General features: G+C 37.2%; 1 protein-coding gene across 2 annotated transcripts in view; it reads right to left on the bottom strand.

Moving 5' to 3' along the window:
• GPC6 (glypican 6) overlaps positions 1–17,127 on the bottom strand; it is a 1,079,188-nt gene that overhangs the window by 525,970 nt on the left and 536,091 nt on the right. For both annotated transcript variants that reach the window (XM_073894397.1, XM_025874780.2), the window contains exon 3: positions 9,029–9,420. In XM_073894397.1, the coding sequence (XP_073750498.1) occupies positions 9,029–9,420 (392 nt within the window). The remainder of the gene's footprint in view (positions 1–9,028; positions 9,421–17,127) is intronic.

Genomic DNA, 17,127 nt, shown 5'->3' on the forward strand with positions numbered 1-17,127 from the left:
CGATTTCGAAAGCCTTACATCCTTTCTCCCTCTGTAACACCTATTCATTCTTAAAGTCTGAGTCTGACTATTACCTACCTGACTAGTGCTTTTTCCAATTTCCCAAGACAAAGGGGGACATGTATTTCTCTTGATTCACACAGTGGTCTATACAGATCTCTGTCTTTATCCTTATCATTTACACCACACTTGAACGTTTGGATAGTCTTTGATTTCCTCAAGGACGATGTTATTCATCGTCATTCCCTGTTTCTTATAGAATAATGCCTGACACACTGTAAGTGCTCGGCATATATCTGTCCCTCAAAAATACTAGAATGCTTCTAACCACAGAAAGTTTTGTTGTTGTGGTGGTTGTTGTTATTCGGGCAAAATTGCCATGCACGAAATTGTTAGTGAAATAGTTTTTATTCAAGAGCTCAGCTTAGGTCTCCAGCTTCATCTCTAGCTATTCATTGCTTTGTACTTTATGCCTCAGGGACACCATGTGCTTGCAGCTACCTGCACACATCATTTGGTTTCATCCCTCTGTGCTTCTGCTGGCCATTGCCTCCGCCTACAGCATCCTTCACTGTGCCAGGTGCCCTCATCATCTGCCCAATGCCCAGGCATCCTTCAACAAGTGCTTCGGACTTCAATGCCCCTGAGGGTTTCACAGCACACAAGAGGAAGCTAGATGCCTCTCCTCTCTGTTCCCAGGACATTTATTGCGTAATTCTCTCAGTATACATTGATTCTGTGTGTGTGTGTGTCTCTCTCTTCCCAACCAGTACTTGCAAATATGTTAACTTGCTTGGTTGTGGTATCTCAAGAACTTACCAATAGTACTTGACGTATAATATACAATGAATAAGTGTTTATCGATGAGGGTGGAACTAAATCTCCAAAACGGCTCCACTCATACAAGAATCCACATTTGGCTCAGAGGAATATTGGGTTATTACAACCACTCCATCTTGAACTGTAAAGGAGAGAAAGACTATACCTGTTAGGTACAGGAGAGGCAGAACTGTGGTTCCCAGACTTTTCCTAGTTACGCTGTATTTAGACAGAGTTAAGGAACTTGTTAACTTCTCCTTTTAATATGAATAAAACTTCACAATCAAATTCAACAGGGAGAAAGGTGATCATTTTAATGGAATTCCAATAGGTAGTATAATTTTAAAATAAAATAGCCTAACTTAGGCATAGGTATTAGAAAGAGACACAAGCTACAAAAAGAACAAAAAGAAAGAATACACAAATAGGTTTTTTTAAAGATTTCTTTATTTTAGAGAGACAGAGAGAGAGAGAGAGAGAGAGAGAGGCCAGAAAGGCAGAGGGAGAAGAAGAGAGAGAGAATATCAAGCAGACTCCCATGGAGCACAGAGCCCAGCTTGGGCCTCGATCCCAGGACGCTAAGATCATGACCTGAGCTGAAACCAAGAGTCAGACGCTTAACTGACAGAGTCATCCAGGCGCCCCACACAAATGGTTTTTAATGCATTGGAAATAAATGGCTTCATTTTCCTCAATTTCTGCCCTTTTCTTATCTCAACCATTTTTCAAATTCATACACCTAAGCTATATATTTTGCAAGAGAACTTAAAATTAACGAGAAATTTTAAACTGTTTTAATCAAAATAACCAAAGTGGTTTTTTTTTTTAAGTTTTCATTTAAATTCTAGTTAGTTAACATATAATGTAAAATTGGTTTCAGGAGTAGAATTTGGTGATTCATCACTTACATACACCACCCAGTGCTCATCACAAGCGCCCTCCTTAATGCCCATCATGATTTAGTCCATCTTCCTGCCCACCTACCCTCCAGCAACCCTCAGTTTGTTCTCTATATTTAAGACTCTTATGGCTTGCCTTCCTCTCTTTTTTTTCCCTTCCCCTGTTCATCTGTTCTGTTTCTTAAATTCCACATGAGTGAAATCATACGGTATTTGTCTCTCTCTGACTTACTGTGCTTAGCATCATATGCTCTAGCTCCATCCACATTGTTGCAAATGGCAAGATTTCATTTTTTTGATGGCTGAGTAATATTCCATTGCATGTATATACCACCTCTTCTTTATCCATTCATCAGTTGACAAGACACTTGGGCTCTTTCCATAGTTTGGCTATTGTTGATAATGCTGCTATAAACATTGGGGTACATGTGCCCCTCTGAATCAGTATTATTGTATTCTTTGGGTAAATACCTGGTAGTGCAATTATGGTTGTAGGGAAGTTCTATTTTAAACTTTTTTTTTAAAGATTTATTTATTTATGGGGGGGGCAGAGGGAGAAGGAGAGAGAAACCCAAGTAGACTTTGCGCTGAGCCTGGAGCCCGACGCAGGGCTTGATCTCATGACCCTGAGATCATGACCTGAGCCCAAACCAAGAGTTGGACACTTAACTGACTGGGTCACCCAGGTGCCCCTCTATTTTTAACTTTTTGAGGAAACTTCATACTATTTTCCAGAGTGGCTGCACAAGTTTGCATTTCTACCAATAGTGTAAGAGGGTTTCCCTTTCTCCACATCTTTGCCAACATCTGTTGTTTCCTGTGTTATTATTTTTAGCCATTCTGACTATCTCATCATGGTTTTGATTTGTATTTCCCTAATGATGAGTGATGTTGAGCTTCTTTTCATGTGTCTGTTAGCCATCTGTATGTCTTCTTTGGAAAGATGTCTATTCATGTCTTCTGTCCATTTCTTAATTGGATTATTTATTTTTTTGGGTGTTGAGTTTGAGAGGTTCCTTTTTTTTTTTTGGAAAAAGAGAGAGAGAGAGCAGGGGTGGGAGGGCCAGAAGGAGAGGGAGAGAATCCCAAGCAAACTCCTTGCTGAGTACGGAGACTGACATGGAGCTGGATCCTACTAGTCTGAGATCATGACCTAAGCTGAAATCAAGAGTTAGACACCCAACGGACTGAGCTATCCAGGCGCCCTGAGTTTGATAGGTTCTTTATAAACTTTGGATAATAACCCTTTATCATTATGTCATTTGCAAATATCTTCTCCCATTCCACAGGTTGCCTTTTAGTTTTGTTGATTGTTTCCTTCGCTGTGCAAAAACTTTTTATCTTGATGAAGTCCCAATAGTTCATTTTAGCTCTGGAGACATGTCTAGTGAGAAGTTGCTACCACTGGGTTCAAAGAGGTTACTGCCTATGTTCTTTTCTAGGATTTTGATGATTTCCTGCCTCACATTTAGGTCTTTCATCTATTTTGAACTTATTTTTGTATATGGTGTAACAGAGTGGTTCGGTTTTACTCTTTTGCATGTAGCTGTCAAGTTTTCCCAACACCATTTGTTGAAGAAACTGTCTTTTTTCCACTGGATATTCTTTCCTGCTTTGTCAAAGATTAGTTGGCCATAGAGTTGAGGGTCCATTTCTGGGCTCTCTATTCTGTTCCATTGATCTATGTGTCTGTTTTTGTGTCAGTACCATACTGTCTTGATGACTACAACTTTGTAATACAGCTTGAAGTTCAGAATTGTGATGCCTCCAGCTTTGCTTTTCTTTTTCAAGATTTGCTATTTGGGGTCTTTTGTGGTTCCATACAAATTTTAGGATAATTTGTTCTAGCTCTGTGAAAAATGCTGGTGGCATTTTGCTAGGGATTGCATTAAATGTAGATTGCTTTGGGTAGTACCAAAATGGTTTAACTAAAATGGGACTGTCTCTCTTAATTGTCTAAACCCATCTGTAGTATCTGGCATACTATTCCTGAGGGGAAATGTTCTTTTCTTCTTCTGACACCAGGACTTTCTTATAATATTGTGATTTCCAGAGCTTATCACAGCACCTACACCTTGGTAAAATTCATATATTTTCAATGAATTATACTAATAAGCTATTTTCATTGTTATGGCTCCTAGTACTTGTATTTTGTTCCTATTTTTATCATGAAATTATTTATTTATCGACTGCAAAGTACTTTCTAAATATAATGTCCACACCACCATCATAAAAGCAGCAAGCATGTGTTATTTATGCTGACTTTGAAGTTGTAAACATAGAAGCATTACTGATAATTTCAAAAGGCTTACCTCTTCTTCCTAACACTGTAAATTACTGCAGTAACCTACACTGAATAATCATTAATTACAGAAGAAAATACACTAACCACAGAAGAACTATAAAAAGGTTTCATTCACCTAAGACCTTTCAGTGGTCCTTTTCATTTCTGGATGACTCCAAAGAAGTTAACTCCAATTAAAAGATCACCATAAAAGGCACAAGACAAATGAGTCAGGTGATAGCTACAACAGGTGGTCTGACTTTACATCTTAAATTCTTTCTCCAAAGTAAACAGCTAAATAGAATACCATTTCTCTTGTAAATTATATCCATGGCAAATTCTTCAGAATGGTTTTCCATTGTGATCAGAGAATGCTCTCAATGGATGGATTTCATAGACTTCATTTCATCAAATTTGATGCTAAATTTTTTCAACCTTATAGTCCATTAACCACATTTATTGAAAATTGACTCTGTTTATTGCATTGTTAATGCAAAGCTGTTTACTCAGGTGGATGAACCAGCTAAGAGGCTCTTCATGCAAAAACGACAGTCTGTGTAGTAGACATGGCAGGTGTCTACGGATGAAAATATTCTGGTCTTCCTAAAGACTAAAAGCCAGACTTTCCTTTCAAAGTCATGATCCACAAGAAAGGAGGATTTTAGGTTAATGGCTGGATGAATAGGTGGACAGATAGATACATAGACAGAAAGACAGAAAAAAAGATCCATGACAGTCTTTGGCAATAGTGCAAGTTCTCTGGCTCTCAGCTCTACTATCTACCCAACTGCCTGGAATGAGTCATTGAAATGACTTGCATAGTTGATGTAGTTGTATTGACATAATTTACAGTGTTTACCCATAGAAGTCAATTTTATCAAAGCAGAAAGATAGGAAAATCATGTCTTCTTTTTTTTAAATGGCATCAAGACGGGCCAGTGCAGACACGAGGTCATTTCTACATTTGCCCTCATGATAAACAGTTGAAGCTTGGTCTAAGTAGACAACCTGTTAACACCTCTTTATGCAGGCCTCTGTCTGTGTGCTTCACAGTGTTTGACAAGCTGCCATCCATGTTCCCAGGCACGAATGGGTATATATAAGGGAATGGGAGTGGTGTTTTAATAAAGGGACAAAGCTAAAGAATAGTCTAGATTCTTTCTCTCCAAGTGACCACATTATCAAAATTTGCTTTTATCTTCATTTGAGAGCTTTGCCTTCCATGCCTACCTGATATTATTCAGCACAGTATGGGGCATGGAAAGTGAATGGTTAACAAGTCACAGACAGCAGTAAATCTGATTAACTCATGAGGACAGCTCGGGGACTTGATCATATCTGCGCAGATGAAGAGAATCAGAGAGGAACGATGGCAAAGTCTTTCCCCACTTGAATATTTTTCATTAAAATGGTTTTAAATGCACTCCCGACCACACACATAGCCCAGAGCTTAAGAAACAGTATGTTATCAATAACTTTAGAAACTCCTGTATATCTCTCCTTTATAAAATCTCCAAACCTAACTCCCAAAGGTAATGACCATCTGATGTTTGTGTTTACAATTTAAAATTTTTTCTCACCTATATTTTTATTCTTAAATACTGCATTGCTTCATTTTACATTATTTGAATTTTATATATATTGTCTGTATGCTTGGTGATTTTTTTTTCTCTCAAAATGAGGTTTCTGTGATTCATCTACAAGTGTGGCTATAGTTCACTTATTTTCAATGCCCCATAGGATTTCAGGGTGTAAAGAGCTCATGATGTACGCAGATGGGACGTCTGTGATCTTTTTACTTTTCATGTTATTGCAAACAGTGCTGCTATTAACATTCTTTCACATATCTACCTATACATACATGTACATGCCTCCCTGGTCCACTCCAGGGGTAGAACAGCAGCTTTAGGATAAGTACTTGTTCAATGGTAGGAGTTATTTTCCAATTGCTATCCAAAGTGAGCATGTCCACTTATCCTTCCACCAATAAAGGATGCAAGTTACCAAATCTTATTTTGTCAACACTTGGTGCTCGGAAAAATATAGCCATTCAAAGAGAAAATGAATCCTGGCTAATTGACCACAGATACTCACTCCAAATCATTTAATACTTCTAAGAACCAGATCTCCAGTTACAGTTACTTAAAATTAAGTAGCTCCATTCAGTGCCTAGAAGAAGACAAGACTTTTATCTATAATGTGGCAAACATAAATTTAAAAAAATAATTGTGTCGATACCTACAAAGTATTCCTCCATTTTTCTGGTAAAGGAAATTCCCTATGATATCATGTCAAAACATTTGCGTCAAATGGCTGTGTTTTGCCAAAGAGATAAATTTTTCAGTCAAAACAATTAATTAGAAGCTATTAATGACATCTTCCCCAAGATTTAAGAAGCCACTGAAAGAGAAAAGAGAAACTGAAAGAAAAAAAGTATTCTCCAAACCAAGATGCAGGAGATAACCTAGTTTGTTGATCTCCAGTTGGGAATTCTGCCTTGAATTCCTTCCCTCTTCTGCAGTCATTTCACCAACTCTAAATTACTCAAGTAATGGACCACAGGGAGGTTTCAGATTTATGAAGGGCTTATACCTCCAACACCATTCTTGCTTTTCCTTTTTATATATTTAGCCCTGTAATATTTTATTCTTATTACAAAAAAATACTTTGGGTGCTGAAAATTATCAGCACACTAATAATCCTAGTAGCTCTATTTCTGGTTTAGTCAGCTATAGACCATCTGGTAATCGTTAGGTGAGAAAGTTCATTGATAAAAATGCTTAACTCCCTGAGTCATAAAGTATTTTAGAAAAAAAAAATGCTCAGCATCTTTTAAACCACATATCTCTATCTGTATCTCTCTCTCTTTCTGTTTATCTTTCTACTAGAAGGTGGTGCCCAGATGTCAGCATGGGATTTATGATTTGTGTAGATTAGGGCTCTTGAAACTCAGGCCAGACAAGCCAATATCTGCACAGAACAGTCAACATTCCAACAGTCAACATTCCATGATTCCATACCACAAACGACATCACAGACCCACAGCAGTTGCTCAGCAAATGAATGTTGACCCTGCAAGGATCAGGAGAAGCATGATCTCAGTGTTCCTCCTCATCATGTTTGGAAAAAAAATGAAAAGTCATACCCCATTGGTGGATGCTCCATGATGTCAACCTTCATGCCAGAAAGACTAGTAGATTTGATTTTGATCTACAAGGACCTCCCACTGAACAGTCAGGGAATCATTAAAAGGGAGGTGCCAGTTCTGGGCAGTTGTTAAGCCACCTTCTGAGAATCGGCAGCAGCTTCCCCTGAGGCTTTTTAAATGCTTTGCTAGAAAACACTCTTATCGCACCAGCACATCCCCAGGCCAAAATATAGACTTCTAAATATTATTCACACTCAGCCAGAATCCAAGTAAACAATCAAGGATGTTGCATACATCAGTTCCTGCTTTGAATTTCTTACCTTGTGTTGTTTTAAAAGCTGGTTGTGTGTTTCATTCTTCAACAAAAGCAAAGACTTCAATATGAAGGCACTGTAACTAAAGCTACTTTTTTTTTTTAACAAAAAAGCTATCTGTTCAAGAATATATGGGATACATATTTATTTTTTGTACTTCTCTATATTTTACAGATTTTTCCCAGATGATCACATTTCCTCCTGCTATTCCACCTGGTTCATCCCTTATTAATCCACTTTTGGGGCTCTAGTTCCTTTGGTATCTAGAATATTGTTGATTTTCAATTTAAAAAAAAACATTGATTTTTACATCAGAATAATATGTCCTTTATCCTATTAAGTCCCATGTGATTACCTTTTTAGAGCCTTCTTGAAAATAGTCTTTCCATATGCTCACATAAACTGGGTAGGAACAGGTAATTTAAAAATGGATTGCTATGAAATTTATAAATAGTGCCATGGAGAAACATTTTTTAAGGGTATACACAGTTTTTATGCAAGATGTAAATACTGAGGACATCAAAGTGGAGAAAAAAGAAACATGGTAGGATGGTACCAATAGTTTTGAGAAATATGTGGCTCTTTGTCACAGCCCTGCAATAAGAAAGTAGTTTTTGTCATTAATCTTTGTACAAATATGACCTTTTTAGGCGACATAATACCAGATTCCTGTTAGCTATTGTTTTTACTTTACCTCTTAGAGTAAACCATCTTTCAGTTTATTTGTTGGGTTAACCTCATAAATGGGCAAGCCCAATTCATAAGAACAGTTGAATGTCAAGGAAGAATTTAAACACAAGGCAAATATCCTATACACAGGAAACAGTCTATGTTTAAAGCAAGCAGTGGAGAAAGACCCCTTGCATTAAAGGTTTAGAGACATCCTCAAGGAAAGGCATGATGTGTATTAGCGATTTATCTTGCTTTTAAGCCCAATGCAATACATGGCATTGAATTACAAAGCTAATGGATAACAAAAGGAATTCTCAGCCAGAATCTATACTTTGTATTCCTTATTCCTCTCTAATCCAGTTCTACAGGTGTTAGGCAAAGGGATCTTCCTCCACTACTAAGGAATTTGGCCACTTTCACAAGAGTGATAAAGAAGAAGAAATGGGGGGAGCTGGTGTCCTGAACAGCAGCTTGTCTCTACTTGCAGACCTCAGGAAGACTATCGCCTTGTGACTTCCTCAAGGATTATAACCTCCGGATGGACTGTTTCATGATTATTTATCGTTCTGAAAACTCTGATCACAAGTGCCAAGTGGTCATGGTTACAAAACACCTGTTTCCGCACCATTCCTGATAAAAGCTTCTCTGCTATATCGCTGATAAATATTGACATTATGTTCCAAACATGGAATGGATTGAAATCTTGTCTCTCTCACACAAAGTAAGAAAAAAAAAAACAGAATTAAACCTTGACATTTATCTGATTTCTCTAAGAGCAAGGACTGCTGTAAGGGAGAACTTTCACCTTGTTTTTTTTTTTTTTTTTAAACAGTTGTTTAAAAACAGAGCAAAAGAGGAAGGCCAATTAGAAAGACAGCAGATTTTCAATTACCTTGGAAACTCGGTTTGCAACTTCTCTGCCCACAGTTAGCCCCTGGACAAAAGTCCGGGCAGCAATGAAGGCGCGGGTGACCTGAATTTTCAGTTTCCGGGGTACATCTCCAAAGGGCTTCAGCTGGTCTGTGTATTTGCTCACACATTCCAGGTAGTCCTCGCTGAAGTGATACTGTGGGTTTATCAGCTGGAACATACGTTCCAGGAGCCGAGCCCAGAAGTCATTGAGCATCTCCTCCAGATTTACATTGCCCCCGGTATAATATCTTTTCAGCTCCGTGAAAAGGTCCTGGAACACTTCTGAATTCTGCATGTACAGCATTCCGTAGGTCCGTACAAACATATCATTCAGTGACTTTTCTGCATTCTCCAGGAGCTCTCGGAAAAATTCTGCAAAGAAAACAAGAACACGGTCATAAACTGGTAAGATCTAGAATGCCCAATGCATCTACTTAACTTAGAAACAATGGTTTCTAAAGGTCCTTTTCATACAAAAATATATCCTGTGATTAAGGTATCAATGAACCGGTGATAATATTTTACGTAAGTTTTGCCCTACATCTATGATCTTCCATGAGTCAAAGAAAACAAGACCACATGATTTCCACTTGAAAGAGCATTCGTTAACTTTAGGAGTATACCATTTACTACTCCTCCAAAGTAGCTGGGTTCTTCTTTCATTTATTGTTAAATTTTAGGAAATCTTAATTTGATATAAACTCAAATCAAAATATGTTGCAAAGTATTGTCATTAACATAATAACTAATGCATACTGATAAAAACTTTTGCTCCAGCCTGTTTACAAATCTGTTCTAACATTAAATTCTATTAAATCGCTGTTATTTGGAATAGTTCATAAATGGGATATTTAAATTAGTGCAATATTTTGGACTCTGTAGTTGCTATATATAGCAATCAATTATCAGTGTTAAGAGACTCATAATGCAATTAAATTCACTTAATACCAAAGCTCTAATGAACGTAATTTAGCTTGCCATAATGAATCAGAAAGTTATGAAGTACTTTGCATTATCATTATAAATATAAACTATCATTTTATAGAATTTGAATAAAACATAGGGCGTTCTGCCTAAGAAGTTCTAACTGAAAAAGAGTACACCAAGAACTCTGCTATCCTGCAGCAGAACTTGAATATTAGTGGACTCACTTATAGGATGCAAGAAATTGGAAATTAATGTCACTGGGTACTGTTAGCCTCTTTGGGCCTCATAGGAGGACATACTTCAAGACATACTTCATGTATGTAAGGACACCTATCCATTTGCACAGATGAGCCTCAGGAGAGTAAGCTCAAGTCTTATCCCATTTGGAGAATGTAATTTGGGGTAGAGAAAAGGCTAAGAAGAGATAATGTGTCCGAGTTTATAAATCCAGGTTCCCAACATCAGAGGGATCCTTTTTTACCTCTCATAATTCTCTTTGCTCTCTGATACCATGTCCCCTCTCGGCTAATGCAAGGACAAAGCAAGGCCAGGACACCTCAAGGAATCCCAGTAGGAATACAAACAAAAACAAGCAAACAAACAAATAGTATCTTTTTTTCTGGAACTCTGGGGGGTTTGCTCCTGAGACACAGAAGGAAAGAAGACATGAATCTCTCTACAGATTCCTTGGAAGCCACACCTCACTTCTGCTTTATCAGAAGACCTTGATTTAGCCACTTCAATTCTGAATAATATAACATTGAACCACTGTTGCAATCATTAGATGGTGCCTGTACAATAATAAGGATTATTTTATAGTTGTTTTTAAATGAAACAAACCAAAGCATCAAACCTTAAAAAGGACTCTATTCACATGTTTACCTTTTTACTATGAAAGAATATACTTTCCTAAATATAGGAATTCTGTTGCTATAGTGGCAGTAAAAAGTGAGGGATTTCCTAAGTCATGGTTTATAAACCCTGTGTGATCTTGTTCAAAAAACAAAATATTTCTTATCTTAAATTTTCTCAAATGTAAAATCAGGATAAATGTTATTAAACCTCCCTAATCTTCAAGGATTCAGTAAGGAAAATCGGCATTGATGCAAATAGAGTAAATTTTTCAAAGTTTTCAAAGGATCAATTAATCAAAATATTTCTGTATGCTTGATGTCTATGTTATATAGGATTTTATGCAATCAAGAACATTTCAGAATTTTTCAGAAATATTAGTTACCTAGTCTGTCCTAAAATGGAAATGATATTAAATGATCAATATTAATACTAAAGTATAAAAATGCCATATTAAAACCTTTCATTCTTGAAACCAAGAATGGAAATAGCTTGGCCTTGTTCATAGAGGAGCAGGGTGAAAGGTGTTATAGATTGTGAACGAAACTAAAAAAGAATGGAAAAATCACTGAATTGAAAAATACTAATATAATGAGACTGGAAAGTGGATTCTAATCATGAGCTCAGGACAGCCTATTCATTTATCTTCTTTTTGAGGTCAATTATTTTGTTGGACTCAGGAATTAAAGCCTAATTTATTGAATACAGAGTACTGCCTTCAGCAATGAATAGTTAGTAATCAATAGTGTGGTCTGGATTTTCAAAGAGCTTAAAAAAAAAGTAAAAAAAAAATCTTCTCATTCTCACTGCTCTGCAAAGACTGGGGGTATAAATCTTCTCTATGAGGATGAAATTTTTATTTTTTATTTTTTGCTTTTACTGAAAGTAACATTCCTTAGGCTCTTCCCCTCCTGATACAGGGAACATGAAATATTAGACTGATGCCTGCTTTGAGGCTGAATGGTTAAAAACAAACTGCTCACTTATTGTGCCTTGTGGTTTGCTTCTGTATGCCTAAATTAGTATTCAGAACTGAATAATGAAACCAAGTTCTCATCTTTCAATAAATAGGGCTTAAGAAACTTTTCATTAGATTCTAAGCTTAAATTCTGTCTAAGGGTATGTCATTGTCTCCAAAGTTTGCTATTAGCTTCACTGGTCCTCAAAAGTCAAGTTATTATTCCTTGTTCAAAATCATTATATGGTTTAGTGATCTCACAGTCAAAGTTAATATTTGGTATTGAAAGATGTTAATGTATCAGGCAATTATGACAAATGTTGCTACCTTAAGGTACATTGATCTTAGATCTTATGAAAGATGGGGATCCAAGGTACTGAGGCAAAACTAATGTCCTCCAAAAATAAGTACTCTCATTTCATTTTTAGTCGGCTTGCTCACAGACTTAGAATTCCACCTTTTGAAGGTTGACTCTTTGAACAAAGTATTTTATGCTTGGATGAAAATTGTTTCTCAGCAAACCAAACAAGATAGAGATTTGGAAGACAGTTATTGGACCCACTTTGCTGATGAAGTATTATGCCCACACAGCACAGAGAACGAAATTGAAGAGCAATGTAGGGAAAAAACGATCTCAATCCAGGCTTCATTTAATCGGCGAGGACAAACCTCACATTGGGTAAAGCCTTGAGTCAACAAAAATTTTCATCTGCAAGAAACAGTTTGGTAGAAAAAATGTTTTTGATCTTCTTCTCTTCCCCATTGACGAAATATACATCAAAGGTTGTTGCTTAGGGCTCTGTTATGCTTCTTAGATGCACAGAAGCACTTTTTCCAGCCAGCATTAGCCTCTGGAAGGATTTTATTCACCTAGAGGGGAGATCTGGATGCAGACAGCTGTTAGCTGCAGGGGAGATTGCTTTAAGTGGGGGAACAATCTTGTAGATAAAAACCACCACTGTTCCAAAGGCAAAAAAAGAAGTCTGCATGCTGCCTGATCGCTTGGAGAAGCCTCTGAAGGGGCAAAAATCAACTCCAAGGAGCCAAAAGTTGCCCTGAGGATACCCGAGAAAGGCTTCAAATGAAGCCGCCAAATGAATGGATCAAAATGTAAGGTGCACACAGGGCCGAAGGGAGGTGCCAGCAAGAGGGGAAAGGCAGACAAGAGGCTCTCGAGGAATCTGCAGTCCACGGAAACGGCAAAAGTTTTGCCCAATCTGGAGATGTCTTGTCAATGCCACCACAGGCGGACTGTGCGTGAAGACTGGATTAAGTGCTGTACGACATTTACCTAGAAATTGTAGCATTTTCCTACTCTCCTGCTTTCCAAAACACTTCTCATTGAAAGCTTGTTTGAAATGAGTGCTTCAAGATGGTGGTGTAAATTCGTGTGATCACAAAACCCAATGACTGTAGAGGCTTTGGTCTCCAGTCAGTGGAGATGGTATTTCTATACTTGGTAACCGATAGCACCTGTCCTGCCATGAGAAGCGGGTATCCTAAGTTTGCTTCATTAAACCCACATATTCATGTTGAGGGTATTTCTCTCCTAATCTCTTCTTTTCTCCCCTCCCCTCCACAAAAGCATGTTAAATCGGTTCAGTCAGCCCAGTGTCCAAGGTCTGGTTAAGGAAAGACCCAGAGGAGCTGTCCTGGAGAGTAAAATGGTTGGGAAAGCTGATGTCCAGTAAGGGTTAGGATTCACAGACACAATAAAGCTATGACCCTGCCCCCTCCTGTCCCGCCCCATGCCTTTTTCAAGGACAAGTCAATAATGGTGTCTTTCCTCATTCTCCCTACACCTGTCAGTGTTCAGGCACATCTTATGAGATGATTTCTTTTTTACTCCTTGCTTACATAATAACCAGACAGGACCACCAGGAAAATGCTGAGTTAATGAGGAGCATTCATGGAAGAAGAACCATAGTGCCATTTACTCTCTTCTATGTTAGACTTTGAGGGTGAGAATACATGGTCCCTGAATGGCATATCTCTTCCAACTCTCCGGAGGTGAGACCCTATGAGAAGAGGTAAACACTGGGGTTGCTCAGAGAGTCCTTGCCACATGAAGTGTCACCATTGGCACACTGTAGCTTCCATGGCAAGGACAGTTGGATGTGGTCCTCTATATCGGGGGGTCTCGACCTCAGCATTGTTGACCTCTATCTACTCACTGTCAACAGCTCATCCTTCCCCCAGTACTGACAACCAAACACATCTCCAGACATTACCAAACGTCCCTTGGGGAGACAAAAATCACTCTTAATCCACCCTGGAGAGTTACCTTCCTACTGATAAATTCCAGAGGTCTAAAAATAGGATATGAAAACATTCAGAGAAAAGACCAGAACATTTAGAGAAACAGCCCTACAATTTATTTTCGAGATAAATTTGAGGATCTGTGTTCTCAGTGAAAGCAGCTGAAATACACATTATACTCGTGGGTTAGATTGTTGGTGGCCAATATTACCAATTCCATGTCTGGTGCCCATTATATGGCAGGGCTTTAGAAAGTGGTGACTAGTGAGTGAATAAATAGATGGAGGAACATGAGCGTCCAGTGAAATGTACCTTGATTCTATCTGATCTGGGCTCTTCTTAGATAATGATATAACTTCATGGGCCCACCTTAGAGGGAGAGAGATGCTACAGGCCATTGTAGAGCAGGACATAACTGATATGGCATCCTGACATCCTCCAGACTCTTGTACAGTGAAACAGACACAAACATTCACATTCTCCCATGCTCCAAGTTCCTATGCATCTCTACCTAGAAGGCCTCACGGCCCCTGTCCAAAAATATGTTCCTTATCAAGACTTCCTTACCAGAGCCTCACTTCCTCTCTGACACAGCTCTCTCAGTCCCGAGCCATGCTTTGCTTGGCTTCATTACTGCCTCTCCTGCTGCTAGCCCTGCTGGACCTTGACCTCATAGCTTGTGATCTCACCACGCTGACTGCATTCAAGTTTTCTTGCATCCTTCACCTAAGCAATGCCCTGCATGCTATGTTTGAATGAACTCCCAAGCCACTTTTGAATCTATAATAGATATTCTATTATATTGTCTTAGCAGTTTTTCCTAAATATCGTTTGTGTTTTTCTGTAAGAAACGGAAACCCTCAGTATACATTTTTAAAAATTATGAGGTTGAAATTATATCAAATTATTTTCAAAATAACAAATGGTTCAAAAAGAGAGCCTATTATGAGACAATGTTTCTGTAAGCAAAAATTCTTTTATTATTTATGACTTCTTTATCTCTTAATTCATACTTTCTCTTGCTGTGTGTGTATATGTATGTTTCTATAGATTAAATTTATTATAATAAGCAATATGATTTACTCAGTCAGTTCATCCCAGGAATCAATAGGCTATATAATTTCAAAGTGATTCTAATAATAGTAATCTATATCTTTCCTGTTTGAGGGATTATTTAACCAAGTTTCTGTCAGATAAGTAAGAGCTCCCCACCCCCATCACCAACTGTTTTAAAATGCGATCAATATGGTAACATAATATCTTCATTATTTCCATTTGCATCTGTTACAATTTTGGAGGAAAGTCAAGATACCAAACCTTAAATGAAGAGGACAAATGGATTTGAAATGATCAAATTACCATCATGGTAATTTCAAACCTAGCTAGAGATAGAACTGAAACAGTTACCTGATGCATAATGAGCATCACACACTACATAAGGCATGGTGTTATGGGATTTATGCATACTTTATGCAAATCAGATATTAGTAGACCTAGTTTGCAGATGAGGAAACTGAGACTCAGAAATAAGCAAGTTGCCCTAGACCATTCAACTAGCATGTCACCCAGAGCTCCAAACCTTAGGAGAAAGGATGAATTCTAGGAAAGAACAAGAAAGTGGGGTGGCTTTGTAGTTTTTTGTAAGGCAAACTCTCACGCTGGGATTTGAATGATTAATTCAAATTAATTCTGAGGATACTGAGTAAAACCATATATAAATAAAAATTGCAAAATGCATTCTAAAGTCAGATCTAAATTATTTATTACAAATAATTTTCATGTGTGATTACTTTTTCCACTAATACTAATTAGTTCACGTAGATAACTGAGACTGGAGGGCATCCTCATATCCCTCAGGTTGGTATATCTTCCTCAAAGGGGTAGCTTCTAGTAGAAGAAAACTACTCACAGATCCTGGGATTACAGCTATCGGGCATAGAACAGTGGCATACAAAAGGAGGCTAAAATTATTTGACTAAATATGTCTCTCATTTCTGATATATGCACACATATACTGTATATATTATTTTATCATATGTGTACATTATCAAGTATACACATCCATGAACACATTCATTCACCTATACATTTAACTGTTTGAATAAAATACAATAAAATGCCAATGTTAACAGAGAGGAATTACCAACAGAGACTTTATGTGGTTCAAAATACCCCAAATATTTACTATCCATGCCTTTACAGAAAAATTTTGCCAATCCCTGGCATAAAGGGTCAGAACTGTAAGTGAAATGTTTGGAGAAAATTAATTCAACAAAATGTATTATGCCTTTAATTTCTTGTACGTGGGAAGACAATTTAATTATTAGTCTGTTATCTCTAAGTAGTAGAATAAAAGTTCCTTTTCTCCATTATTTTTTTACTTAAATTCAATTCGCCAACACATAGGACATCACTAGTTTCAGACATAGTGTTCTTATATGTTAAAATTTGCTTTGACAACCCTGCAGCCCATTCATCTCTTCATATTCCCTTGCAAGGTAATTAAAATCCAAAAGTAAATTCTTAAATCACTTTAATGATTTAGAGGATTTAGGTGACTTCAGTGATTTTAGAGTAGACACCCCTAAATTTTTCTAATGTTGTGGTTTAATGAGCCCCTGGACATTTTCATGAGGAGAAAATCCCACAGTAAACCCGGCATATAAAATAGACAGTATAAAATGAAAAAGGAACAGAAAAAAAAAAAACACCAATAAAATTATAAAAATAATTTCATAATTTTCCATTTTAACTTTCTCTTTATGGTAAGTAATAAAAATAGAAATTTAAACGATCTTTTAACATTTTACAAGGCCCTATACCAAAATACAATGCTTACCATAAATCTAGAAGAATTATTTTTAGGAAATAATAAATATATCTGCTATCAAAAATATTACAATACATAATTCAAAAACTGCTCACTATGTTAATCCAAAGGTTATTTTTATTATATTACTCCCATTGTGTTTTGGAAACTCTTATAAATTAGGTCTTAAATAAGTGAAAACATAAGGGGTCTAGGGAAATACTTCTGACCAATCAATCAAGAAAACCAAGGATATAATAATGCCTTTTTAAAT

Source organism: Callorhinus ursinus, unplaced genomic scaffold (assembly GCF_003265705.2).
Source record: "Callorhinus ursinus isolate GAN/ISIS: 27379988/994484 unplaced genomic scaffold, GSC_fseal_2.0 scaffold7, whole genome shotgun sequence".
Classification (NCBI taxonomy): domain Eukaryota; kingdom Metazoa; phylum Chordata; class Mammalia; order Carnivora; family Otariidae; genus Callorhinus; species Callorhinus ursinus.